This window comes from Neodiprion virginianus, chromosome 4, assembly GCF_021901495.1.
Source record: "Neodiprion virginianus isolate iyNeoVirg1 chromosome 4, iyNeoVirg1.1, whole genome shotgun sequence".
NCBI classification, from domain to species: Eukaryota; Metazoa; Arthropoda; class Insecta; order Hymenoptera; family Diprionidae; genus Neodiprion; species Neodiprion virginianus.
Genome location: NC_060880.1, coordinates 35,380,649 through 35,408,326, shown reverse-complemented (window position 1 = coordinate 35,408,326; position 27,678 = coordinate 35,380,649). Strand labels below are relative to the sequence as shown.

Sequence of the window (27,678 nt, the reverse complement as noted above, 5' to 3'; positions counted from 1 at the left end):
TCTTACCCAGACCGAGGGCCGCGCCGAGTTTTTGGTGAAGCGGCAGACGGCCAGATTATTGATTGCGTCGCCGACTCGGGGGGATTCCGAGTTGGCGAGACGATGAACCGCATTCCTGCTAATCATTGCGTTTCGATTCACTTATACACAGACTTTTCTGCATTTCCATATCACCCTTCTCATCTTCTAGCTTCAATTCATTTTACTCTGTGTGGATTCGGATTGGATCCACTTTTCATTGAGATAAAAAAAAGAACCAGAATTTCTGTATCGAGTCCCATAGCGCGTACCGATTTTCAAAATCAGAATTTTATTGGAATTACAGTTGCACCATGACCCAAATTTCGACATCGAGGTGGATGGATGTGACGTAGATACAACGCGTGATTCAACGCTCTTCAATATTTTTAGAATCCAACTTTCGTAATCCTTTTATTAGAGATACGAATTTTCGATGGTTTGACATGAATAAAATTTTGTGGTATAGATGCATACGGAGCTTTATTGCACCTTTCAACGCATTATCTCGGATTCAAACATAGATTCTTTTGTGAAATATTGCATTTGAAATATTACGAGTCATAAAAAAAATGTAACATGTAGACGTGAAATACATTAGCGTAACTTATCTATGTACATATTTAAATTGGATTGTATGTAGGTACAAATACACATATACACTAGTGAGAAAGTTTGTTTGTAGAGATAGTCTTATATCACGGTAAAACTGGAACAAAAAGCGATTGAATTTTTGGGATTGAGAAGCTTGTTTGATAGATCACAAGGACGGTAGGACTTTGTACGGGTTTAGAATTCGATTTGGATCCATCAATTGTTTGAGTTCGTGCATCAACTTGATGGCAGATTCATCTTTGCTCAGATGCAAAAATTGAGTTTTTTTGAACCCGATTCCATGTTCTGCACTCACACTGCCCTTCAATTTAGAAACGTATTCAAAAATGAATGGTTCCACTTGATGAGCTATTTCATCTATGTATTCAGGAATTGAAACTTGCACGTGTATATTTCCATCACCTGAAAAAATTGTTACGTTTATCGTACGAATTTTGCCCAGCTTAAAATATAAAATTGCTCAACTTGTAATTATGCAAGAACTAAACTATGTCTGTAATTATGACGTTCGTCTAGAGAATTACCGATGTGACCATATCCTGCGATTCGTTTGATACGAGGATCTTTAAGATGTTCACGTAGAGCGTGGACTGTTTCGTAAAAGTTTGGTAAGGGCACAGAAATGTCATATTTGAATACATAACCATCTCGCATCACCCCTTCCGTGATACGTTCTCTGAGTTGCCAAATATTCTGAAAAGATGAAATCTATCCTTAGCAGGGATGAAAAAAGTTTAAACTGTGTATTCCTGCGCCTCGTGTTGAAAGACAAAAATTAAGTATGAGTGTTTCAAAACTCACTTTAATTTTTGTAGGTTCCGTGGCAATTGTACCATTTTTAACTATTTCTCTTTCCATAGCTTTCTCGAGGAATTGATTAAGTTTCTCTTCATCGTGACGTGTCTCGCTTCCTGCCGTCTCAATTAGCATGTAAAATTCATAGCCATCATTATTTATAACTAGCGGATTCTTCAACCCCAAATTATCAGTACAGACAGACATTGAAGCTCGATCAATCATTTCACAAGAAGAAAGAACCTCCGCTAATTCCGCCTGTGCTAACTGGTAAGTCTTCAACAAGTCCTCAAAACTATCTACACCTGTGGAAATCCAATGATTAACGTATTTTGATTAGAGTTACTTTGCAAACATAAAATGAAGAAATAAAGATACTAAAAGTCAAGTTTGTCCCACCTAGCAAAGCCACGCTCACAGCTTTCGGAAGTGTGGGGCACTGGATGGCAATTTTCGTGACGATACCCAGAGTACCCTCTGATCCGATAAATAGGTGTTTCAGGTGGTATCCAGTGTTGTCCTTCTTTAAGGTATTCAAACAATTTACAATTTCTCCATTTGCCTTCACCTTTTGGAATACAAGAAGTAGGATTTGATTAATATCAAATTATAAGCATCAAAGTAACTAGAATCTGTGTAACAGTATCTGCACGATCCGGTAGAATATTAAATCTCAGGTTCTAGATTTACTAATTGTTTAACATCTAACGTACAGCTTCGAGCCCCAACAAATTGCCATGTAAATTTCCATAACGCAACAGTCGAAGACCACCAGCATTTGTAGAAACACAACCACCAATCTGACAGCTGCCTTTAGCGCCTAAATCCAGTGGCATCATCATCCCTGACTGGGTTAAATGATTTTCCAAGGTCTCTAGAACACAGCCAGCTTGGCAGACCAGTGTGCCTACAGATAAAAATAATATGGAGTTAGAAGAACAGGAATTTCACAACGACGAAGAACTTATCGATCCAGGATTTAATAGAAATTGGAATATGGGGCACGGTAGGAGCTGTAAAATCCTGCGAAGGATAGTTACTTGAAATATTATCAACTTCGATAATATTGTTCATGAGACTGGTCGAGAGAACTATTTCATCGAAAACAGGTACACTGCCGCCAACAAGTCCAGTGTTTCCGCCCTGAGGACATACAGCTAGTCGGTTTACATTACAATATCGGAGTATCTCTGAAACCTCTTCCGTAGTCTTTGGCTTCACAACGAGACGACTGCACCCTAAAAAATAGCACAAAAAAAAGTGATGTAAATCGAAAAAGTTAGAGAAGCGATGTACTCAAAGTCAGTGCAAAATCACGTAAAAAAAAATTGGCATAATTCGTAACTCGCGCTAATTTCAAATACCAATCAAAGCTTTACATTCCTAATAAGAGATGTCGCTAACGTAGCGTCGCGTTTAGTGGCGCGCTCTGTGAAATATTCTTTTCTTGCTTTATCGCACGCAGCGGCACGCACGACACAATCGACCCTTGAGTCTTGTGAACCGACAGACTTAATCTAAAACCGAACGAAGCCACGGTCCATATTCAGTTAGTAGTATAATAATTAAAGTTGAACACAAAACCCGTTAAACCTGTGGACGCAAATGGCGGATAGCGTAAAAACAAAGAAAAAATAACAAAGGATTAAAGAGGGGGTTGAAGTAAAAATAAGAAAAAGAAATAAAAGAAATAAATAGAAAAAAAGAAAGAAGGCAGAGAAAAAGTAATCGGAAAAGCTTGTGGGGAAATAAAAGAAAGACGACGCGCGGCGTCTCCCTCGCGCTCAGCTCCTCCCCTTTTTCCTTCCTTCTCCCACCCATCGGCAAATGCATGAACAACCTCCGCGCAGACGGTGCGCAGGTTCTCTCGAGGCGCGTTGAGTTATACCACCTACCGCAGCTTCCACCACCCACCTCTGACCATTTTAACCCAATCGACGTTGTAACTCTCGCATTCGTCGGGATCAGTTATAAGCCTGTCCTTGCCGAGAAGATCCTCAAAGAAGCGTAGATGGCTGTCGGTAACAGTGGCGTAAGGTCCACGTGTCACCTTGTACCTGACAGCGGTGGGTTCAGGCTTAAGTGTAGCGACGGATTCCGTGGCGAAAAACACCGTTGCCGACTCCTTGATTTTCGGATGCCGCATAGCCGCATAACCGCCCTTCCGAACGTTTCGCAGCTGTCGCAAAACGCTCAACATCATTCGGCGCACTTTTTCTGTAACAAAATATGTACGCACGTCGGTATATTAGCCTGGAATCATTTCTCTACGTCGTTCGTTTGCTCCCCCGCAGCCCTCCACCCGCCCCGCCCCTTTTCCCAAAATTCCACGAATCACCATAAAACTAATAGTAAGTAGTGGTGGTGGAAAAATATTTTCGGACAGTTTCGTCGGCTCAAGACGAATCGTGCGATCCCCGCCGTTCTTCTTCACGTTTCAGGGCATTAGGAGTTGAAATTCTCCGCTTCGTCGTCGTTCCGCGCCACGATCGGGGAGTGTACCGGGATGGGAGGGGGGGGGGGGGGGGGAGCGTACAGTCAACCGCAAAACTTTTACACCGTCCACCTGCACTTCGCAGCTTGCTGCAGTTCTCCGTATAACGACGTAAATTGACTCGCCTCGAGGAAACGTGACCGTGTAATGGCCTGACCGAGCGGAATTCTTACCACTCGAAAACCATCGCCGACAGATTTACGATCGCGGTATAGGTTTAACCTAACAACGAGGCAGTCTCTCTTAGATCCGGGATACTGACTGGGCCGACTGTACTTCACGGGGTAGCGGTCAGTGGCACGGTGGGACTCGAAGGGTGGGGGAAAGGGTTTTATTTTATACATATATATATATATATACGGCACAAAAATATGCAGTCACACTACGCAACCGGCGGTCACGAATGGTCAATGTTGTTAATACTCTGCTATGGAATTGTTACATGATAACCACCCAGGTTGTGAATACCTACTTTTTATCGTTTTCGTTGGAAAGTAACTATATCGTATAGTATAATAATGAATTTTGGATGAGAAGAGAAGGGAAGAGAAAAAAACACGACGAACGTGCCTTCGTCATGCTACAAATTCCCCGTTGTTTTGGAAAAAATTAATGCACTAAGTGACACTGGTACCTTTTTTTTTATCCTGTGCCATAATCTGCAGATCTTCGATCGAAGATTGGTTCACGACTTCAACGAATATTTTTTGTCCTCGCAAAATCTTTATCCTTGATCCAAAATTCACACGTTCCCCACTTTCCTAGATCGCTATTCTGTATATGAAAAATCAAAGCTATACCCATCTTTCATCGAGCCTAACTCTTGGAATAGATTGAAAATGATCCACGGTGAGTCTTAATATTTTTAAATGAAAAGTTCGAGGACCCCAAAGCTACGATTGGGAATTTGTTATAAATCGTCTCTATAATACATTTTTCATTAACTTGAAATAATCCCCTGGGCCGTTTTTTTTATTTCTTAAAAATTCGTCAAAATTGCTATGTATAATAACTTAAACGCTAAATAAGCTGGTTCATCCTTATTATACGAGTTTGAATAAGTATTTAAGTAAGTTAAAGTACTTGCAAATCGTTATTATAATAGTAACATGAATATTTATCCTACTTTACTATTTATCGATATGACAATTATTTACTTTATCGATCGTTAGTAATAATGCACCTTTAAATAATAATTCAACAGCGAACAAAATAATCTTCCAAAGCGTTAGGTTTGTTTACATAGGTTTGTTTACATAAAATGAATGCGTGCTACTCCTTTGTTTTATGTAACTTTGAGTTTTTTTTAGTTCAAAACGTACTAACAACAAAATACATACACATTGTAAGTTCGTGTAACTTTTTTCAAATAAAAATTTCTTTTTCAAAAAAAAAAATTATTTTATGAATTTTATAAATATGGCTAGTTTTTAGTGATTGTTGAAAAATACTTGAATAAAATATTCATGTTACTATTACAATAATGATTTGCAAGTACTTTAACTTACTTAAATATTTATTCAAACTCGTATCATTAGAATGAACCAGCTTATTTAGCGTTTAAGTTATTATACGTAGCAATTTTGACGAATTTTTAAGAAATAAAAAAAACGGCCCAGGGGATTATTTCAAGTTGATGAAAAATGTATTATAGAGACGATTTATAACAAATTCCCAATCGTAGCTTTGGGGTCCTCGAACTTTTCATTTAAAAATATTAAGACTCACCGTGGATCGTTATTAAATGTTAGATCAGGTCACGGTTACTTCTGGAAAGTACGTGTCAAAACAGTCATCAGAATCAGTCACTAAACAATTATTGTAACGTTAACGAATATCTAGGTCGTCTAATCATTGAGAATTACTGTCGAGTTTTCTGATTGGTTAGACTTCCGTGACGTGGCAAGGTCATTCCGTCGTTCAAATTAATTGTAAAAATGATTATTCGAAACTTCGTCGATGGTCGTTATGATGTTGAAAAAAAAAAAAAAGCACAGCCAACTCAATGTCTTCATGTTATATTCAAACTAATTTGGAGTTAATAATAACACACAAAATAAGAGCCCAAAGATCATATTATACAACGTGTTTTATTAGCTAAAGCAACACGTTGCGTGCGTAAAATTGAACACCGAAGACGAACGATTCTAACACAATGTGTAATTTATGCGTTCCATGATGTAAAATGGAAGGTGTGAAGCTGGTTTTTTTTTTTGCGCACGAACGACTATGGGAATGTTTTCTACTCTGTAACGAAATTACTTTTTAACACTTTTGTGCACTATAAATATGCATGTTCAAAAGGGTATGGTATTCCAAAATACTGCGAATAATTATACACGTAGTTACATAAAATAAACTTGATTTCTTAATGTTTATTCATAATTCCTTCATGCTCTAAAACAAAAAAGAAAAAAATTGAATAGAGATGCACTCGACTCCCTCTCAATATGTACAGTAGCATTCATTATGTCTCAACTTTTCGGTTAACTTGTTTTCGGTCCAAAAATAAATACGAGCTCGATTCTATAATACGAATTATGTGAGAACGACTCCCATTCTTTCAAGCCGGCTGCATCGCCAGTCATTGTCACATAATTCATAGATAATAGAGCTCGCATTTTGTTTCGAAACGAAAACAAGTTAGCCGAAAGGTTAAGTCACTAATGAGCAGGTATTTCTGTACCTGTAACGGGTGTAACTCATCGAATTCGCAGTAGAAGCTGCAACAAGTAGGAGCATATACAGAATCGCGCATCGAACAGGCAGGACAAATTATATATCCAGAAAGTTGTACGCGTATAGCAGCTATTTGTGTATATAATAGTACCGCAAACTAGTTCGTACGTAAATGAAAAACGGATTTAATGGAGTTGACCAAAATCGTTAGCCTCGCGTAGGTATATTCCGATCGCGGATACACGTGCATACCTATAAGGACATCGGGGAAAAAACACTTGACAAAGCTCACCAAGCAGCGAGAGAGATAAAACCACGAGATCCGAGGGGTTGCAGTTCGGGGTTGAGGGTGAAAAGCCGAGGGTGGAGGGAAGGCACCGAACTCTATATCTCTCTTTCTCCGTGAAGGGTGAGGGCCACACGCGTGCATGAAGTGCAAGGCCGTACATCACAGATATATACTTAGTTAAAGCTCGTCTTATACCTATAATGTACGTATTGTGTTTGTCATATAGATACCTGCAGACGAAATAATGAAAACAAACAAAGTTCGTGATACATCTACAATCTAGGATATTATTCATCGTGGGAATAAGACTAATTGATAAGCCTCACACATATAACTTGATAAAGCTAGCATATCAATTATCCTTTTGTATGAGTAATAATGTCGAAGAAATGTACCACATATGCTGATTTCATAACATGTATTATCGTCTATTATCTTGTAGCATGAGTATGAATAACTTTAACGTGTGAGACATTGTGTGATCGAAATAAAATGCAGAACGTGAAATCGCGGTGCAAGCCCAAGTATTTCCAAATTTGTGCCTAACCGGCAGTGACCGTGGTAAAATATTTGTAACACAGATGAATTAATGTGAAATTACGATCATTAGCTGACGTTCTGATAATCACGTGAATCGATTAGAATCCAAATTGACTCTCCATTAGGTATGACAGGGATGAGTTACAACTGTACAGTTATAAAGGTATAAGTTATACGACATATACGTAGACACTGTTTGGAGAGAATACTCCTCATAATGCCAAGTACTGCAGTAGGTAGGTACTCTTATTATACAGGTCTTATTGGTATGCATTAAGTATACGGAGGAAAATTTTAAATTATTGCGAGTCTTTCATAAACAGAGTAAACTTCGCTAGCTATACCTACGTGCATAATGAATTTTCATCGTCAGTGTTATTTAGCATTTGCTGAATGAGCGAAGCCTTGGTTTAAGTAAACTCTATATATATATTATGGTAGTGTAAAAGGCCCGTGTGAAGCGAGAGCCATTGACATCCGAAGGCGGTGAAATGAAGTGGACGACATCATCTTAGCGCCGTGGTAGAAAAACTCGGGAAGGGTGGAAAAATGTATAAAGATATGCCTCGTAGACTTGCACACCTCGGCAAACGCACGTATAGGTATACAGTATATTTATGGGATTTTTAACGTCACGGTGACTTACAACTCGAGATCGCAACGATTTTAATTGGTGCAAGAAACTTTATAATCTGCCATGCACCAAAGCCTTACTTCATAGAGAGACTCATCCATTAGCAAATGGCTATGCTGGGGCCACACAGCTGTTGCCATCCAATAATTGAGAGATGTCTACGTTATTCGGTGAAGAATTCTCACGTACGAATCCCTGCACGACGTGCATTCGTCATGGTTATACCCATACGACGTATGGTATATATGAACCACCAGCTATTCAACGCCTCCGCAATCCAAACATATAACCTATATGGTATATCGTATATGTATATACGATTCCCATACCTTTACAGAACAATTAATCATACCTCGTATACTATATGACGTATATCTAAGACTCTGCAGTAACAAATTGTTCGTCCACACTGAGAAAAATTTCATTTGTTTCGGGAACTAGAAAAATTCAGTAAAAAAGGTATCGTTAAAAAAAACTGTTTGAATATTGTTGGGATTACGAAAAACGCGGTGGACGTAACCATTTTGCGTTATTGTCGATCCTTTTTTGGTAATTGCAATGTAAAATCAGTTTGTTTGGTTTACTATACTTTTTTGGTTAAATAAGGCTTTAAAATCAATTTATTGCTGCACAAGCATTAAATTTTCACAACAGTTGCAAGAAAATATAGCAACAGTGATCGTAATGGGAAAGAATAGTAACGGATACTAGACTTTCCGGTAACAGCTAGAAAACTAATTTTCATTTTCTACCTGGAACTATATTTTTCGATTGTGGTAAAAAATGAAAATAGTTAAGGACTGACCGGTAACCGAAACTATTAATTTCTCTCAGTGATATAAATTTTGTGTTCTGTGTATCAGTGTGTGCATTAGCGTGGTTCAAAAAAGAATATAGCTCAAATCTAACAAATTGCTATTTTCAGTTTTATTTCCCATTGATTTATCATGGGAAAATTTCACCTTTCGATAAAAGTTAAAATACTCGTAAGCTATATCCTTCAAGCTTTCCAAACCTTTATAACGAAGCATGAATTGTATCGTCATTAGAACACGCTTTACAGTCATCTGAAAATTACCGATTTTTATCGAAAAGGAGAAAATCTATATTGTTCTAATCATGAAAACGACGCTTTGTTACAGAGATTTGTAAAACTTGAAGAATCAACTTCAAGGATCTATAAATTTATTTAAAAAATATTGAATAGTTTACGAGCATTTTAGCTTTTAACGAAAAGCGAAATTTTCCTATATCAAATGAATGGGAAATGAAAACTAAAATAGAGAGCTTGTTAAACCTGAACTGAAGAGCTCATCGTTTGAGAGGATCTGTTTTCCACCAAAGACCAGAACATTTGAGGAGATGGGAACGAATGAAAAAAAAGCACTTTTTTGAACTGCCCTAGTGTGTATTTATTACACCTACGATTCTTCATATCTTACAATCGGATACATAATCTATGTGCATACCTATAATACAAACCTATGTAAATTTTCGTCTCTAAATGCTAGATTATCACAAATTGTATTTGCAGATATATGGAGAATCCACGTACAATATGGTACATATACCTAAGGTATAACGACGAAGAATCTATACGGGGATTTCTCCATCGGAACGTACGGCAATAAAAAATTGAATTTTTCATTCCATCAAAATTTTTATATGTGGTTACACCTAATAAGATGAGCTTTAGCGATTTTTTTCGATATTTTTCGTTCATGTGTTCTCGAGATATGAATTGTTGAATTTTTTTTTGTAAAAAATTCACAACTTCTTGAAGAATTGACCAAATAGGATGTTTGTTTTTTTGAAATTTTTTCTATCCAACTAGGTATACTTCAAGAAAAAATTTACAAAAAACTTGATCATTATCAATTGCGGTGTGATTTTTTCAATTGAAGCTTTAACTTTACGATTTCGAGAGGTTGCACACTTTTTTTTGATAAATTCTCATACAAAACAATGTTTTTTTCACAAATTATACCGTCGAATTTATCGTGGGATCACATCTCATTCTGTTTTTTCTTTTTCTTTAATTTGATATATCGTTCTGCAGAATAGGGCTTGTGTATCAAATCAGACGGGAAGATTTCGTTAAATTTTGACTCCCTCCGGAACTCGTTCACTTAATTTTACTATTTTGCAGACTAGGGACTATTTTTCACAAAATTTTCGAAAGTTGAATCCTGCTATCAGTATTAAATAATCCGTCCATATTACGATGTTTTTTTCTACTAGGTAAGTATACGATTCGTAAGAAAGTCGGCTTTCTTTGGACTTAAATCTAAACTGATGTACATTTGCTAATTTCGGTCTGCAAGAAGGACGAAAAACATGACAGTTCAAAGAAGACACGTTTCAACATTTTAGCAACATTTATTAGAAAATTATCTACAAAGAATCGAATGAAAATTTCATATTTTCCGAAATTAACTTCAAATACGATAGCACAAATTTACATAAGTTTAGATTCAAGTACATAGAAATCCGACTTTCCTACGAATCGTATGATTTCCTAGTAGAAAAAAAACATCGCAATATGGACAGATTATTTTTTTCATATTGATAGCAGGATTCAACTGACGAAAATTTTGTGAAAAATAGTCCACAGTCTTTAAAATAGTAAAATTAACTGAAAGAGTTCCAAAGGGAGTCTAAAGTTATCGAAACTTCCTGTCTGATTTGATACAGAAGCCAGTTATTCGGCAGAATGAAATTTCAAATTGAAAAAAAAATAATAGTGACATGTGACTCCACTATAAATCCTACGGCATCATTTGTGAAAGAAAACAATGTTTTTTATGAGAATTAGTTAAGACAAAAAACAAAACATCTCATTTATTCAGTATTTCAAGAAGTTGAGAATTTTCGACAAAAAAAATTCAAAAATTCATATCTCAAGAACACATGAATGAAAAACTCGGAAAAAATCGTGAAATCTCTTCTCAGAAGGTGTAATGACCCATTAAAATTTTGATGGAATCAAATATTCGAATTTTTATTGCTGTATGTTCTGACGGAGAAAATCACATATCTATAACTGTACAAGACAATGAGCTTTTTCTTCTGATAAGATTAGAGTGACATCTGTCCCACGGACTTGACCATTGTTATAAGATTCCCCGCGGTAATCCGCCTATAATATACATATATATATATATACGTACTGCGATCGTGACAGTTGTTTTCTATTTGTTTTTCCTGTAAATTTAATATGAAAATGAATACATAAAGAAATAAGAGAATGGCGAGGCTCGTCGACGCGATACCGCAGTGCATTTTTATACCTGTTATCGTATACTCGTGTTGCAATTGAAATTGTAAACTCCGTAGGTACGATGACAAGAGTAAATGATGAGCCTCGAATTGTGCAACTTAGGTATATAGAATCGCAAAGTGCAGAACTACAGCATACGATTGCATGGCAAGGTTCATCGAACCAAATCATGCACGTTAGAATATTAAATGATGTTGCAACAGTGCATTCCATATGTACAGGGTGAATGAGAATGGATTACTTATACGAAGCAAAATTTTTGCACCAGGTTCTTAGGATTCCAATATACATTTCTACGCGTACAACGTTATTATACTCGTAACGAAGTTTCCTCGTATCGTACGATTTAATACTTTTTTAATGCGTATATGATAATGACAAAATAAAGTGAGTATTGTCAAACAAGTTTGTGATCGACAATTAATGATTGGTTCAAACAGCTTTAACATCCGTCAATATCAATTAGCGATATACAGCAAACCGAGAATATGGACACCCTTCCTCCCCCCTCTCTGACCCTCTTCCGCCATCTTTCAACCAGCCAGACGTGTATAGGTATACACATACCTATATACGGGTGACGGTTCTCGAATTCGTCGATCTTCATTCACAGCTTGAGTACGATCACATGCTCTTAGAATATCGATGTAAACAATATTGAACGCGATATCATCATAGACAAGTGGAGTGAATAAAGATAAACGTTGATCGTGACAAAGTGATATACAAATAAACAAGACTGTTTTTCCGTTTGAAATTAATTTTCCAAGTGGCCTAAGATGGTCATTGAATGACATCGCCATGTTTTCTCCCTCAATCTAGCACAGGCATCATGCCCATCATTCGCTCTTATGTAATACAGCTGTCAAACTGATCGTTTTGGTCAATATTTATACAAGGGAGTACCAGCTTAAGGACCTGCCACAACAATTATACATATACACATATATGTATACACCGATACATGGATATAAAGAAAAGAGCGAGAGCTGGAAGAGAGGGTGACTGGGATCGAGGCGTGCTGCGTACGGAGAGAGAGAGAGAGAGAGAGAGAGAGAGAGAGAAAGAGAGAAAAGGAGACAGCAAAGCGTATACGAGGTGGCGACACAAGGCCGAACGAGATAGCGAATCGGTAGAGCGAGGGGCGGGGAGGGGAGGGAGGGCACGACGCGCGGAGTCCGCGAATGTTGCATTACAATTATTCATGCCCCGCCGTTAGAGCGCGAGTCGTATATCTATACCTATATACCTACGTGAAGTTTTCCCTCTCCTCGACCCCTCGCCCCACTCCAGCCGCTCAACGTATATGCATCGAGAATCTGGTCGGGTATCTATATGTATAATAATATACATATACCATATAGGTAGGTATAGCATATGCATATATGGATGTATACCTAGGTATACTATATCTGCGTACACGTAATGCCTATGTAGCAAGTTCCTACCCACACTACGTGCTATACCGTATAGAAACTCGGCGGTGGTCGTTGATCGTCACGTGAGCGTGAAACGCCCACCCCGCAAGCGCGCTCTAGGCCACTATTCTTCGTGGCTACAATTGAGAGAGGCACGAGTAGGAACGAGAGAGACGGACTGATAAAGGGAGCGAGTCGGTGAAAAAGAGAAAGGGAGGGACAGAGAGAAACCGGCTGGTATAGAGCGAGAGCGAAGAGTGGAGGGAGACGAAACCGTGACGGCGACGTCGGAGGAATGAAAAAGGGACGAAGAGGGCGGCTGCAGGGCGAGGGGCAGAGAGGGGGAAACACGGAATTTCGAGGGACGACTAGAGGGGGGGCAGCGGCGACGATCTGCAGGGAGAAGAGCTCTTATAGGTGTTCCATATTCAATTTTTCTCCTTCATTATTTAGAGACCAAGAGCAGCGACTGCCGAGAGAAATAGGGAGAGAGACAAGGAGAGAGAGAGAGAGAGAGAAAGAGAAGGAATGTTCCTATTGGCGCATAAGTCCGCATATTGTCGGAGACTTGGTTTTTCCGGATCAAGGAGAACCCTGTGGTTGCATCATGCCTGTTACACCTCGAGAGCGAGATGGTATGGGGGGGGGGAGGGGGAGGAGGGGAGAAAGAGGGAGAGGGAGGGGATTGTACAAGTCGAAACCTTAGGTGTCTCAAACGCTCCCCTGCACCGAATGTCTCGTACTTATATGCTGCACATGCATGAGAGGCCAGGGAGTCTCACGTGTCAACCTAACACTGATTGATGTTCTCATCTTGCCTGCAGCCCAAACCCTGATCGGTATTGTATGGGCGTATATACCTACAATATACAATACGGGTATTAAATGTTTATACGTATATGGGAACATCGCACGTATCTTGATACGTTTCATTTATGGCTTATGCACTTAGTGTCCTCGTGCTGCGCGAGGTTTTGTTTCTCGTCACAATACCGCATATTGTACCTCGTAACGCGATACGTTGTATAATACTTGGTAGCAACGGTTTCTAGCATTTTTTTTTTTTTTTTTAACGAACAAACTTTTCGAGTCAAGAGTTAAATGATCGTCTGATTTCGTAGTAAGTACGGTGTGAACGTTGATGCAATAACCTTAAAACGTCAGAGTTAATGATAATAGCAGTTATTAGTCAAAGTTACGAGGATTGATTGTAAAAATCACGTAAATTTAATAAGATTAAAAAAAAAAAAGAAATGATTTTCAGTAAAATTGAAATCGAGTTACTCTCGAAGTGAATGTTTTTTTTTGGCTTCTCAGAGTATAAGCATCTTCTTTCGGTAGAGAAAAAATAGGTCTTTTATTTGCTTGAATAACAGCAATGATAAACTGCGGTTGCAACTCGAGACGCACGTCGAACGATTTATCGTTAGATTCGTTAACGACCAAAACTTTACAAGACGATCAGCTGATGAAAATCATGTGGCCGATGGAACCTCGAAGTGATCCCTGCCCATGGTACAAGTTGGCTTGGAAAATATCTACTATGTAATAGAATAACAAACGTCAGCTGAGTTTAAAGTAAGCAGGCATACCTATATAACTATAAGCTCCGAAAGAGCGTGACGTGCTGCACTAATTTTGACCTTGGTGCATGGGCGTGCCAGCGTACCTACGTTTCTAGTGGCCGATGTATACAGTATTTCGATCTCCCTGTTTACACTGGTGGATACCGGAGCCCCCCTCCCCCCACTTAGCCGTGCTGCGATCATACGGTAAACCTATATTCATGCACACTTGCGCACGTGGTTACACGCACGTAGATTCGGACCAACATACGCGTGTCATCGAATCAGTAAAATATGATAGAACAGGAGAGTAGGCCGGAGGGGGCGAGCTGTGGGAGGTGGGGATTTTGACGTTGGAAAAGACACCAATCGTCGTCAAGGCTCCGACGTTGCGCTCCTGTGTGCGTGGAGAGATTTAATTACTGCGTGCGGAGGCGAGAGGTGACCGGCCCGACGTCTATTCGGATATAACGTTGTGTGAGTCGACCGGCAAGACGCACACAACGTAAAACGGGACGGCTCGCTATTAATAAATCGTCTCCCAGCGGTGTGTGTACGCATGCGCAGGAATACCCTCGCCGAGCCAATTCCTCAGTGGCGGCCGGAATCATTAACCGGTTTCCTTGGCAACCCTGGTCGACCTAAACCATTGGCTGGTTACTTACCCCACCACTATACCCAAACTACACTCCACCGTTGGCAGAAAAAATCATAAATATAGTGTATCATAACATCGAGCTCTTATACTCTAACGCAATATGATATAATTCAGTGGAGATTCCTACTTGGACCGTAATGTGAACGTACCTACTGATATACGTGACGTGCATTGTTATCAATGATTGGTTGCATGCTTGTTAATGTTTTCGCAATGCATTTGGAAATATTTATTTACTCTTACATCGAGTATAAGAATTATTGAAAAAATATAAGGAGAAATTGAATGACGTTAATTTTATTGTTAGTTTCAACTTTTCACAAGAATACCAAGCTGTAACATCTACCGTTACGATCAAATGTAGGTATAATTTGTTCCATGTTGTTGAGATGCATACAAGCTCCTCAGAAGCAGCATGTAACGTGCAGAGGTGAGGAGGAATTTATACTCCTGTATTGAAGGGAGTCGTTGAGTGGCGAGAAAAGCTCGGCTGATTCGTGGAGCTAACCCCTACTGCTACCTACCACGAATCCCCTGCGTTCAACTCGGAGGTATAAACCCGGCTTGTAGTCAGCTGGGCCAGGGCCGTGAGTAGAAGTTGGTGCCCCGTTTTATTGACTCGCTGCAGGAGGTAATTACAGTTTCAATTAACGGCACAACCGTACTGTGCAATTAATGTTGATTTGAAAAAGAGCGGTAAATCAGTTAGGCAAATGCAATTAAAAACCGTTATACCCTCAAGTTATACCCAACATTCAGATCCTACAAATGCGTGCAAGTACGTCAATATATCACATCGCAACGTGATATGTCGATTGTATGCAATTTTTTTTTCCATGATATAGGTAGGTATACGCAACACAACATCAGACTGAAAGTTTGAAACAAACAACTTTGCAAAGTTGACTGATTTTCTTTTACGGCTTAAAAATCTGTCACGACTGTCGCAAAATCTTTTTCCCCGTTTTCGACGAAATGTCATTACTAGACAAAAGATTCAGCAACGACGAACCTAGCACCTGGTTCTTCCCAATCTCCGAAAACTGCCAAAGAGAATTCACCAGAAGCGAGTGAAATTTTCAAAAACATGACAATCGAAAGAAGCGTACCGTTCGAAACCACCTGATGCGACGGCCCTGAGGCGGGAGTTTACACCATCAGGTCTGCTATGGACCTCTAGACGGTGTGTATATGCGTCGCGCATGAGTATTAGACGAACGACGCGTATGCTGGGTTCGAGTGTGTGCAGGCATGCGCCCATAATCCGAATATCGGAGGCCCCGCCCTTCGCTCGGTGAACGATGCCTCTGGGATTTGTCCACGTTGGGCCAATGGGGGACAACGGTTGCAGCTCGATGGCCACACGACGTGGAGGGAGAGGTGGCGGGTGGGCGAGGGGCGTACAGGGGCAGGGGGGGGAGAGAAGGGTCGGCGTTCGAGAAGGGGAAGGCGAGGGGTGCCTCGCTCACTAAGTGGGAGGCAGACAGCGAGTGAGCGCCACTACCAACGCTTTCAGGTTTCGACGTCAACTCTGAATATTATTTCTAAACCGATGTTTTTCCCGGTTGCATTTCGCGTTATTTCACATTCTCGTATTATTTGACACGTAGTTGTTCGATCGTTACGTTTGGTGTGTTTAAAAACGTGCTAAATACCGCCGCGCAGTCGCTGAAACGGTGTTAATACATGGTGAGTAGGAAATTATCGAGATTTGCTTTGGTGTGCGACGGTGTTGGTTCCTACATAGCCATCGACGGCAGCCAGCCGACGGCCAGTGAGCTAGTCCCAATCCAATATGTCGGAGAGCAGGACGCCTTCCAACCTTATCACCTCGGTTCTAACCTACTCTCGGTTCGTCGGTCGTATACACGATATCTGTAAACGCGCTATCCGCGATCGTGATACACGCTACCGCGTGTTGCTATTGTTATTATCGTTACTATTGTTACGATCCATTATGGCGAGATCTGTGTTGTCACTCACACCCCGCTTTTACTAATTATGGAGGTTTTGCTCGGACGACATTTTGTATTTTGTTATTCCAAGATGGACACGAGGCGAGAGATGGCTAGCTATCCACCACTGCTCTCGCACCACTCACGCACACACACACTTACATGGTACTCGCAAGGGGAGCCATACATTGTATGCATGCTGATATGTGCGTTCGTTTTTGCTAAACCCAGGCGATACGCTTATACTGGCATGTGTATGTACGGACATGCATGGATGTGCACATGTCGCGTTCAAACACTTGCAAACTTCTTGAAATAAAAGTCTCGGCAGCAAACGTGGTTCAAACAACGTGCAGAAAGCACGACCTGATACACAACAAATTGGAGAATGCCGGGCTAGACATTGTTGAATGTTGCTAGAATTGTATAAAAAAAAAAATTGGTTGTTCACGCACTGGGTTGAGATTCACTGACTAATTTCATCTCTGTCTCTCGCAAGTTCCACTCTATTTACAGTTTTACCGTCTCACTTCCTCTAACCGCACGTTCACCCCGGAGAAAGAAACATATGCACCAGTGATACTCATTATCCACATGAAACTTGGGTTTTACTACTGACGCCCAGCTGTTTTACGTTGCTCTTCATTTGTTACACTTCATTTTCCTTAGATACCGTTCTTTTTTCAAACTTGAGAAATGTCTTGCAAACGTGATACAAGCATTCCTTATTTCAGCCTTCTCGTTACTTCACAATATTGATTTAAAACATATGTCGAGCATACTTTACAAGACTTATTAATCATTTCGAAATTAGCTTTGTCAGTGCAATATGCAATGCTAAGAGCAATACAGGTAGATGGATATTATCCTGAATTTAAAAAATTCCCAATATCTTTCTTATTTTCGGTTCATTACACTCCAAGTTCAGCAAATACTAATCGGCGATAGCATCAATGCACATAATGTGTTTTCTCAGATCACGTGTTCAAGATATAATAATGTAGATTACCCACGTTACGTTAGTAGAATCAAGTAACAAACAGCCTACATCGTATATATTATACCTATAAGTTATTCTTTTATCCATCCTTACGTAGTTTGCACTTGACCTAAAATCATATTGCAGCACTTTGTTATCATTTTGAAATTAGTCATAACCTCTATAACCCTTATAAATCGTAATTCTGTATAGATTGATTTACTGGAAGAAAAAAACTTGCTATCAAATTATAACATACTACTCACCAAAATGTACCGAAGACTCTTAAGACAGTGGTCAACTCTCTTCCTGACGAAACTGCACAATCAAAAAGAAAATACAACTCTTGAGTAAAACAAGTCATTTGATTATTTAAGTGTAATAAACCATTATCTTTGTTATATAGATACGGTTATGTAACAATGAAATTAAAGATAGATGGAGCTGCTGTTTATGATTAAAAATTCAAAGACCCATTATAAACAATCTGTCAGAGTACATTTCAATTATAAGTGTATAATCATAGTGGATTCCATCTTTAGAAAAAACTTGAATGTCATTCTATGCAAGAGCATGGTTTGTATGGAGAATAATAATTCAGGAAAGGAAATCTGCCTTTGTGTACGTAATGCATTTTTGTAACGTTTTTTTTTTTTTTTTTACATTTCATTGAATTTCAGATTTGTCTATGCGACGGAAAGATGCGGGTGGAAAACAATAAAGAAATCAAAATGGCCAAGAAAAAGACAACGCCGTGCAGCAAGTGATCTACATAGTTTAGCTAATTTTATACATAGGGATAATAGTAACTTCTCTCGAAAGTTTGAAAGCATTGTTGACCTGCGATAAACTCAGTCAAAAATGACGGATGTTAAGCAAATCGAGATTTCCCAACCTCAGCAACCACAACAACAACAACAACAACAACAACAACAACAACAACAACAACAACAACAACAACAACAACAACCACAACAACCACAGCAGCAACAGCAACCACAACAACAAATGATGATGACAACTCAAGACATGCAACAGCAAAACGTTCAACAACAGCAACAACAGGTTCAACAGCAACAGCAACAACAAGCTCAACAGCAACAGGTACAACAACAGCAACAACAAGCTCAACAACAAGCTCAACAACAACAGGTCCAACAACAACAGGTCCAACAACAACAACAGGTCCAACAACAACAACAGGTCCAACAACAGCAACAGGTACAACAGCAGCAGCAACAGTTACAGCAGCAAGTTCAACAAGTGCAGCAACAAGTCCAACAAGTACAGCAAGTACAACAAGTACAACAACAACAGCCAGGGAATGGGCCACATAGCGTTGTTCCTACACAAGTTCAAGTTCAACCTCAAGCGGTAGCGGTCAGCATGCCACAGCAAGTATGTTGGTGAAGGATTAAGAATTAGAAAAAAAATATAGCCATCTATCGGGAATATGTAATAAAATTTGAAAACGTTGGATTATTAAATGCTACTTTGATATAGTTGCAGGGTGCAGTGACGGTATCTATGCAGCATCAACAGCAGCAGCAACAGCAGCAAGGTGTATCAATGACTTTATCAGGACAACAGGGTGCAACCACAATAACAACCATGGCAGCTCATCCGCAAGCTGTTCAAGTGATACAACAACCTATACAGAATCAGGCGTATCATTTGCAACAACTTTATAATACTCAGGGACAGCCGCTAATAATGCCAGGCAATATTGCTCTTCATCCGGCAGGAATAAATCCCTCGTCTATACAGGTAAATGTCAATGAAGATACTCGTTATTGTATACAGAGATGATAGAAATAATGCAAAATTGAAATTCCTGTTTGAACGATGTAAATTGAAATTGAATGATTGACAGGTAATAACGGCTGGAAAACCATTCCAATCTACGACACAATTAACACCACATATGCTGGCAACATCTTCCAATCCTGGACAGGGAGGTGGGCATCCAGGAAGTGGAGGTACTAAAGTGCAAGGCTTTCCTGGCGGATATCTCCCTGTTCCAACATCTGCCAATCCTGGTGGTGGGCAAACATTGGTTTTTAGTCAACTTGGAGTTCTTGGCTCACCACAACCTCCGCCGACATTGCAGCAGCAGCAGCAGACTGCTAATAAACAAGACCAAGTGCAGAAGGTAGTAAATAAATGAATGATTGGGTTGGATAATATCTATACCAAGGGAATTTCAACTGAACGAAGTTTGATATGTGTAATTAAAGTTCGGCCGTGTAATGGAACGAAAATCGGCTTACTAAATTTCCAGTAATGCCTTGTCGTTGTGCTTCTAACACTGATATTTTCCAGTATACTACCTGTCCAACGGGAACTGCGACAGGCACACGAAGTGGAGGTATGCAATTTGCCCCCTGGCCGTTTGCTCAACAAGTTGCCTGGACAGGGCTACAACCGCAGACTCTTCTAACTCCAAATCAGATTTTCATCAGAGGGCCAGCACAACAGGATATGTTTATTCAAAGTCCGCAGCCTATCCAGACTCATAATGGTTTGTGATACACAAATTATATTAAGAGTATGAATTTTTGAGAAGCGTAAATGATAAAGAAATCATTTGCAATTCTCGATGTGATTGGTTTTGAAAATATTATCATATATATATGTGTGTGTGTGTGTGTGTGTGTGTGTATTGTATGTCTTAGCTATGGCGACGCAACAGCAAATACAAGGAGTACAGCAAATAGCTGCAGCTGGGGGTAAACCAAGAGTAATTGACTTGCAACAACAACAACAACAGCAACAACAGCAAAGCAAACAAGGAGGTGGTAGCCAACGACCACTCAACATTCTTCCATCTTCACTGCAAGGTCCAAATATTCGACCTGCTAGTTCAGTTTCTACGCAGACCGTTCATGGCGTACAGGCCACAGTACACGTACAGGTAATTATCAAAATTCAGCAATTGACCTCATTTCTTTCCTTAGGGAACCTTAACGAAGATGAGGATATTGGTAAAGGTACCACAATCGACATGCTACATTTTTTAATTTTTGTCGAATGAGAATTATGTATAACTATCCAACGGTTTTTGTTATATGGTTGCTGTGATGTATTTTCATTTTTTATACAGGGTGGAAAAGCCGGAGGCGGAGGTGGCAAAGGTAGAGGTAAACCAATTATCCGGACAAGCCCTGGACCAAATGCAGCAACAGCTACGACCAAAGCGGATGCTGCTAATCAAACAAAATCTAACGTACATCATGCTACAATGATCATGCAGCAACATACTGTTCAGCAACAGCAGCACCACCAGCAGCAATTACAGCAACAAGTACAACAAGTTCAGCAACAAGTGCCACAGGTGCAACATGTTCAACATCAAATACAACAGCAAGTCCAACAGCAACTGCAAGTACAACAGCAACAACAGGCAGGAAATGGACCACATAGTGTCGTTCCTACGCAAGTTCAAGTTCAGCCTCAGCCAGTTACAGTCAGCATGACTCAGCAAGTACGTTAAATAATTTCTTGAGAAATTGAATCCTACCAAATGAACGAAATTTTATGCCGAGAATATTTCTACAAACTGCAACCAACGTGCCACCAAGTTTTGATTCTCAGCATTTGTACAATACGCTTGGCTCACATAAAAGTTGTGTGGATTGGTGCTGACTCTCAGCAGGGGGCGCAAGCGTGCGATTTGTAGAAATATTCTTAGTATGGTTACTTTAAAATATCGACGTTGAGACCAACGTTCTCAATATTTGAATTCAAACAGTTGCAAGGTGCAGTTAGTGTGTCAATGCAACAGCCACAACAACAGCAACAACCAGGTGTTGCTATGGCTTTGTCGGGACAACAGGGTGCAACAACCATAACAACTATGGCGGCGCATCCTCAAGTTCAAGTAATTCAACAACCGATGCACAGTCAAGCCTACCAGTTACAACAGCTTTACAATAATCAAGGGCAACCGCTAATAATGCCGACGAAACAACAACAACAGCAATATCAACAACAACAGCAAGCCCAGCAGCAAGCGCAGCAACAACAGCAAGCCCAGCAGCAAGCACAGCAACAACAGCAAGCACAACAGCACCAGGCTCAACAACAAATCCAGCAGCAGCAGCAGCAGCAGCAGCAGCAGCAGCAGCAGCAGCAGCAGCAGCAGCAACAACAACAACAACAACAGCAACAACAACAGCAGCAGCAACAGCAGCAGCAACAGCAACAACATCAGCAACAACAGCAGCAACAACAGCATGAAAATATGAAGGCTATCAAAAAAGAGGACAATACAACCATATCGCAAATGGAGGTCACTATAACTCAGACTGACAATCCGGGTTTGTACTGAAAAACTACTTCTTCAGACTTATAATCCTTTATAATTCTAAAAATGTTTCAAAGTAACTGGTATGTAAACCTGTTTGCAGAAGTCGAACGCAGCAAAAACGGGATCAAGGATGAGACGACACCTACAGTAACTCCAAAGTTGGAAGATAGAGGATGTAGTAACCCTCTTGCAGGTCTTGCTAACGCTATCAATTCTATTTCAAATGGAGTAAGCACAGAAGAAACTACAGTATCAGTGCCAGTACCACCTACTGTGACTAATAAGCAAGCACCGCCCAAGGCTATGGTCAAACCACAAGTGCTTACGCACGTAATAGAAGGATTCGTCATTCAAGAAGGTAAATAATGACAATAAACTCATTGAAATAAATTATGTCGAACTAAATTTTGTACACCGTTTCCGGAAAAATTAAGTGCAGAAAAATGTTTGGAGTAGTTGATTGGTCGGTGGCTAAAAATTTACCTTTTATAGCTTCGGAACCATTTGCTGTAAATCGATCATCATTGACTGGAACAGTGGGACAAGTTGGACATGATACGTCAAACCCATTGAACAGAAATAACATGTTATTAACAGACAAAGAGTCCATCGACGAACCTCCCAGTAAGTTGAAGTCTCAGATTATGAATTCGAAAAGAAAAAAAAAAAACATCTAGTAACATTGTATGTGCCCGGTAACTGATATATAATACATCTTGTAGGGAAAAAGCATGCGCCTGATTATTCGAATGATGGAGATGGGAATGGGGCAATTGTTACAAAATGTGAAGCCTGTGGAAATTTATTGGAAGACCACAATGGAAAATATAAGAAGTCAAAGCGCTTCTGTTCTGTGCTCTGTGCAAAGAGGTAAGAATTCTAGGCCTTTTCATTGTTACAATAATATTTAGGCTCCCAGCTGTGGAATCGAATTTTCAACAAGTTATACACTTTTAGCAAAAGAAAGGAAACTAGCGATCGCGAGAACGGAGAAAAGGAGTGGGCAAAAGTGGACACAGAGTCCAAACTTAACAATGGAGATACGATACGGAAAAATGGAGAAGACAGATCAACATCCGTTGCAAACATTACTGGCACTATTAATGCAGATGATTCGGCAACGCGGATTAATCCTGTGAAGTGGACGGTAAGATAAAAATCTTTTATAACCCCTACTCAAGGATTTGGTTTATTCTAAGACTGTCTGTCTCGGTCTGATCAATAGGTGAACGAGGTCTGCGATTTCATACGCGGTTTACCAGGATGTGCTGATTATGCCGAAGACTTTGCAATCCAAGAGATTGATGGTCAAGCCCTCATGTTACTAAAAGAAGATCATTTGATGTCAGCGATGAGCATCAAGTTGGGACCAGCACTAAAAATTGTTGCCAGAATTGACTCCATGAGATTGGACTCGAACTTGTCCCCGTCAATTCCATCATCGAACAACTCTTAAGAGCCATAATTAAAACAAAAAGTGTTCAAGTTCATTGATGGTGCTGAGAACTCATGACTGTGTATAGGGTTCTTAGCAATATACTCTCTCAAAGATGATATTACTGGGTTTAACAAATGATTATTGTATGCAATATTTCATTTATCGTTTCAGATTATTTGCTACAATTTCTTTGTTCGGTCATTCATTTATCGAACTTTTGCGAAAAAAAAACTCTTATCAAGTAGGAGCACAAAAAATTTAATTTTGAGTATCTCATGGTAATAATTACTAATTTTGGTGTAAATAATTCATTGGCAATGTTCCTTATATTACACATACAGTCAAGTCCTAGAAGATAAATAGACAGTGTACTAACACGTTAAACAATTAAAATATACACACGAAGTTTTATTCAAAGAAACTACATTTGAGAAGAGAACTTAAACTTTAAAATGAAGTGACTATTTTTGAAACTTTATAACTTCGTACTTATACTCGATCAGATCTTAAATGACTTGTGAAATTTGCACCTGATATCATGTATACTAAAGTATTATATGATAGCATATAGTACACATATGATGATTCTATAGACTGCTAAAGAAATATTGATATACGTGCAACCTTTTTTTCTAACGGGCTCTTAGATATGGACATAACGATTGGTGCAAAGTGAATGATATCAAGAGGATTCTCTAGGCTAAGGATATGTTCTAAACGTGAAAAAGAAATTAATGGAAGAAAAAAACTATAAAACTGCCGAATATTCAGAAACATACACTACAAAAACTTTAGTGATTTGTGGTTAACTAAGCATGGTGGATACATTTATACTATACTTATTATAGCATAAAGAGACAAGTACAGCCATATACCCCATGTTAAAGTTCCCTGCTATTTTTAATCAACGGGAGCTGATTTTATGGCTCACATTGTAAATATAAATTCTAAGTATAAATTGTTTATTTAAAATACCAAATTTTATAACGTGAAATCATAGAGATATACTAGTATTAAATCGAGGTTTATTATTCGTCGTCGTGAATTATTAATAATTTTGAGTGGTAATAAAAATAATCACAGCTCGAATTGTGTACAAAGTACTTTACCTGACCATTATATTATTGCGCAAGATAATTAATTTCTGAGAGTTTTCTTTTTCAGATTGTAAATTCTAAATTTTAATAAGTATCGTTACAAAAACACATTACGTGAATATTTCCTTAAAATAATGCCAAACCACTTTGTAAATGTACTTACAATTTATGGTGCAACGAGATTAATGGTCCATCACACGGAGCATACTAGGCAAGTCGGAGATGTATACATCGTAGTGTAAGCCAGAACCGATTCTTCCTGTCACGTCGATATCTATAACGAAAATAGAACCACTTGCAAAATTTACTAGTTTCATCTAACACAAATGATATGCTTCAGATTTCTTTCGCACATACCTAGTGTTGAAAACGCGCAAGATATTTCATTGAAATAATCAATGATAATTGGCTGAATATTGTACTAGCAGCCTGCTGTATAAAAGTGCACTGAAAACTAATCAATTGAAACGAACTCAACAGGATCAAAATGTGACACTTTTTCCAATGTTTATTTTATGAAAATCAGTCTCTTTACAGCCTAGATTTGAAAATTATTATCACTAAAAGTGAGAGTAATAACTGGATATTGAGAGATTTATAGCCATTTTTGGATAACTAATTAATAAGCGTTGCTGATACTGTTAAGAAACATTGTTGTTGCCAACAATAGTAGTTGAATATTGAAAGTACAAATCTAAGTATAAAGTTTAACGGCTCTAAGTAGATATAAGAATTGTTATTGAAAGTTACATAACAGCTACTAGGTACAGCTATAAGCATTATGGAAAAAATGGAATCAAAACAGGTGAAGGAATATAAAATAAATTACCTTTTTTTAATTTCAAAGCTTTTCAATTTATTATTTAACTGATTGTTATTATTTGTGGGACTATTAGGTAGGTGGAGCGAAATAATGCGTTGACAATGTGCGAGGACTATCAGGCTACATAGTCTCCTGCGTATCCGTGCTTACTCCTTCGCTGAGCAATAGTTTTTCATTTTCAAGCCTTAGCTGCATTCGTCGCGGTCGAACCACTGTGAAATAATTGTAAGCTCGTACTGCGATTAAGCATGTTCCGCCCAAGGATACGGCAACACATGTAAGCACAAAAGTTTTATGCAGTTTGTCGTACAACAGATTTTTCGCATTCTTCCTCATTGTCGAATTTAGTTATTATTCAACTTCCTTCTAACACGTAAAATCGGTGTTATTGAACGGATCACGTTGTTCGACAAATATTCCCTGAGACCGTACCACGGAGGTTAACGAAGCATGTAACGACACTCACAACCATTTTCTGTCTGCTTGAAACGTTTCGCGAAAATTGGTCACATAGTTCCGTTCGAAGTGGGTAGTTGGCGCAGCAGTCTATGACCTAGAATAGGAAGCTAGAACAACGAATGTGAGGATCATTGCCATAATTGATAAATGTGATGCCGACAATGATTCAGTCAGTGGATTTTACTTCAAATTGACAATTAAAATTAGTTATGAACCTGTCTGTTAGGACTGTGGGTTAAACCCTATGTCCATTGTTAAACGGCTCTCGTCGATAAAGAAGGTACCGGATCACTAACACGACATGTTGTACCCCGGGCCCAGTTACCAGCCAAGAAACTGGTCACGAAAATATGCCCAGGGATACCCCGGTGAAAATTTCTACGACTAAGAATTTTTAAAAAAATTTGAACATTGCGTATTATTTTGTGCAAAATTGTAAGTATAGTTTTTAATGAAGAATTGTTAAATTTCTATAAAAATTTTACATATTAACAGCTAAGAAAATACGAGAACATGTCTTCGATTCTCTGCTGTATCTTTGGATCCGGAGTACGATGTAATCTCAGAATCGATTTATAGGACCCATCCTTGACCTCCCGCAGCTCTACAAAGATAAACAGAATTGTTACATAGGACAAACAGCTGCGCGAAACATGTTATTTTTTTTCGGATTTTCACCAATAATAATTGTCGAAGCGTTGATCGCAGTGTCATTGGACTATAGGCAATCGTTTTTTCTTAAAAAAATATATTCCATATGGCTGATGTAAAACTCACTTCAGATTCAACCGTTTTTCAATATGAAGTCAAAATTCACTGCAGAAATATGCGATAAAAACATAAATACAGCTTCTAATGCTTATCTAAAAATTTGGTACTACAAAACCTTATCTCAGATTTTGGTTCAACAAAACCCTATCTCAGAATTGCGTTGAATAACATTGTATGTCCAAAGTGATCTTTCAGGATATACGACGTTTTTGTACGAAATTCTAAGATGAGGTTTTGTTGAACCAAAATCTGAAATAGTATATTGGTGCTCTCAGCCGACGATATAAAGCAAAAGTTAAAATATAAACTCATTCAGAATCAATTCCGTATCGCACTTAACGATACACACCGGAGTGTAGACATGATTGCAATACTTGGGAACAGAAATGATAGTAATATTAATAGTATCGAACAAAAAATTCAAAGGTTTTATTACTACTTCTGTGGTAAGAAACCAATTTGGTTTTGCTGTATTATCACGCTGTAGCTATAGCAGTGCTACAGCGATACTAGCAATGCACAAATATTCTAGGATCGTCGATGATATGTGTATAAATAATTATCTTAATGTAACATTTTTCTTCTTTTTTACATGCGCATATGTGGCTACAGATATGCATCATGTAATATACCTATAAGTAGGTATAGGTATAATAAGAGGGTACTCGTAAATCATTTCTGTAAGGTGAAAAGCTTTCTTTTCTACCCGTTCAATCATACATAAAATTGTCCTACACGTGATCGAACTACACCTAATTCGAATCACAATGGTTTTGGATAGCGAAGGAATTATACGACAATTTGTAGCATCTGTAGTAATGGTTTAAAAAATAGCGAACTTATTCTAACAACGTAAGAAAAA

General features: G+C 38.8%; 2 protein-coding genes across 6 annotated transcripts; one reads left to right on the top strand and one right to left on the bottom strand.

Moving 5' to 3' along the window:
* Window positions 1-404: 404 nt before the first annotated feature.
* LOC124304090 (D-2-hydroxyglutarate dehydrogenase, mitochondrial) lies at window positions 405-25,217 on the bottom strand. Of its 2 annotated transcripts, XM_046762091.1 has the most exons (10): window positions 25,121-25,217; window positions 24,927-25,037; window positions 18,186-18,237; window positions 3,343-3,645; window positions 2,469-2,666; window positions 2,142-2,335; window positions 1,828-1,996; window positions 1,435-1,733; window positions 1,158-1,326; window positions 405-1,035 (listed from the first exon to the last, which is right to left on the bottom strand). In XM_046762091.1, exons 4-10 carry the CDS (start codon window positions 3,629-3,631, stop codon window positions 779-781), a joined length of 1,575 nt encoding a protein of 524 aa, XP_046618047.1. In that variant the 5' UTR covers window positions 3,632-3,645; window positions 18,186-18,237; window positions 24,927-25,037; window positions 25,121-25,217; the 3' UTR covers window positions 405-778. The 2 variants fall into 2 exon arrangements, with proteins under 2 accessions (XP_046618047.1, XP_046618046.1); XM_046762090.1 differs by lacking the exons at window positions 18,186-18,237; window positions 24,927-25,037; window positions 25,121-25,217 and adding an exon at window positions 4,557-4,593.
* LOC124304089 (polyhomeotic-proximal chromatin protein-like) lies at window positions 16,469-24,755 on the top strand. 4 transcript variants are annotated; one of them, XM_046762089.1, is made up of 14 exons: window positions 16,469-16,674; window positions 18,600-18,824; window positions 18,870-19,317; window positions 19,423-19,686; window positions 19,793-20,071; window positions 20,242-20,440; window positions 20,595-20,833; window positions 21,023-21,403; window positions 21,671-22,238; window positions 22,329-22,586; window positions 22,721-22,852; window positions 22,951-23,098; window positions 23,186-23,375; window positions 23,454-24,755. In XM_046762089.1, exons 2-14 carry the CDS (start codon window positions 18,781-18,783, stop codon window positions 23,682-23,684), a joined length of 3,381 nt encoding a protein of 1,126 aa, XP_046618045.1. In that variant the 5' UTR covers window positions 16,469-16,674; window positions 18,600-18,780; the 3' UTR covers window positions 23,685-24,755. The 4 variants fall into 4 exon arrangements, with proteins under 4 accessions (XP_046618045.1, XP_046618042.1, XP_046618043.1 ...); XM_046762086.1 differs by having other exon boundaries at window positions 18,600-19,317; XM_046762087.1 differs by lacking the exon at window positions 16,469-16,674 and adding an exon at window positions 16,770-16,836 and having other exon boundaries at window positions 18,600-19,317.
* Window positions 25,218-27,678: the final 2,461 nt, after the last annotated feature.

Coding starts and splice junctions, on each gene's coding strand:
- LOC124304090 (XM_046762090.1), bottom strand. CDS start 4,578: ATGGCACAGGATAAAAAAAAAG. Junction 2,667..3,342: donor TTGGGTTAAAATGGTCAGAG/GTGGGTGGTGGA, acceptor GCTATTTTTTAG/GGTGCAGTCGTCTCGTTGTG. Junction 1,036..1,157: donor CGCAGGATATGGTCACATCG/GTAATTCTCTAG, acceptor CAATTTTTTCAG/GTGATGGAAATATACACGTG.
- LOC124304089 (XM_046762086.1), top strand. CDS start 18,781: ATGACGGATGTTAAGCAAATCGAGATTTCCCAACCTCAGCAACCACAA. Junction 19,318..19,422: donor CGGTCAGCATGCCACAGCAA/GTATGTTGGTGA, acceptor ACTTTGATATAG/TTGCAGGGTGCAGTGACGGT. Junction 22,587..22,720: donor AGGATTCGTCATTCAAGAAG/GTAAATAATGAC, acceptor TACCTTTTATAG/CTTCGGAACCATTTGCTGTA.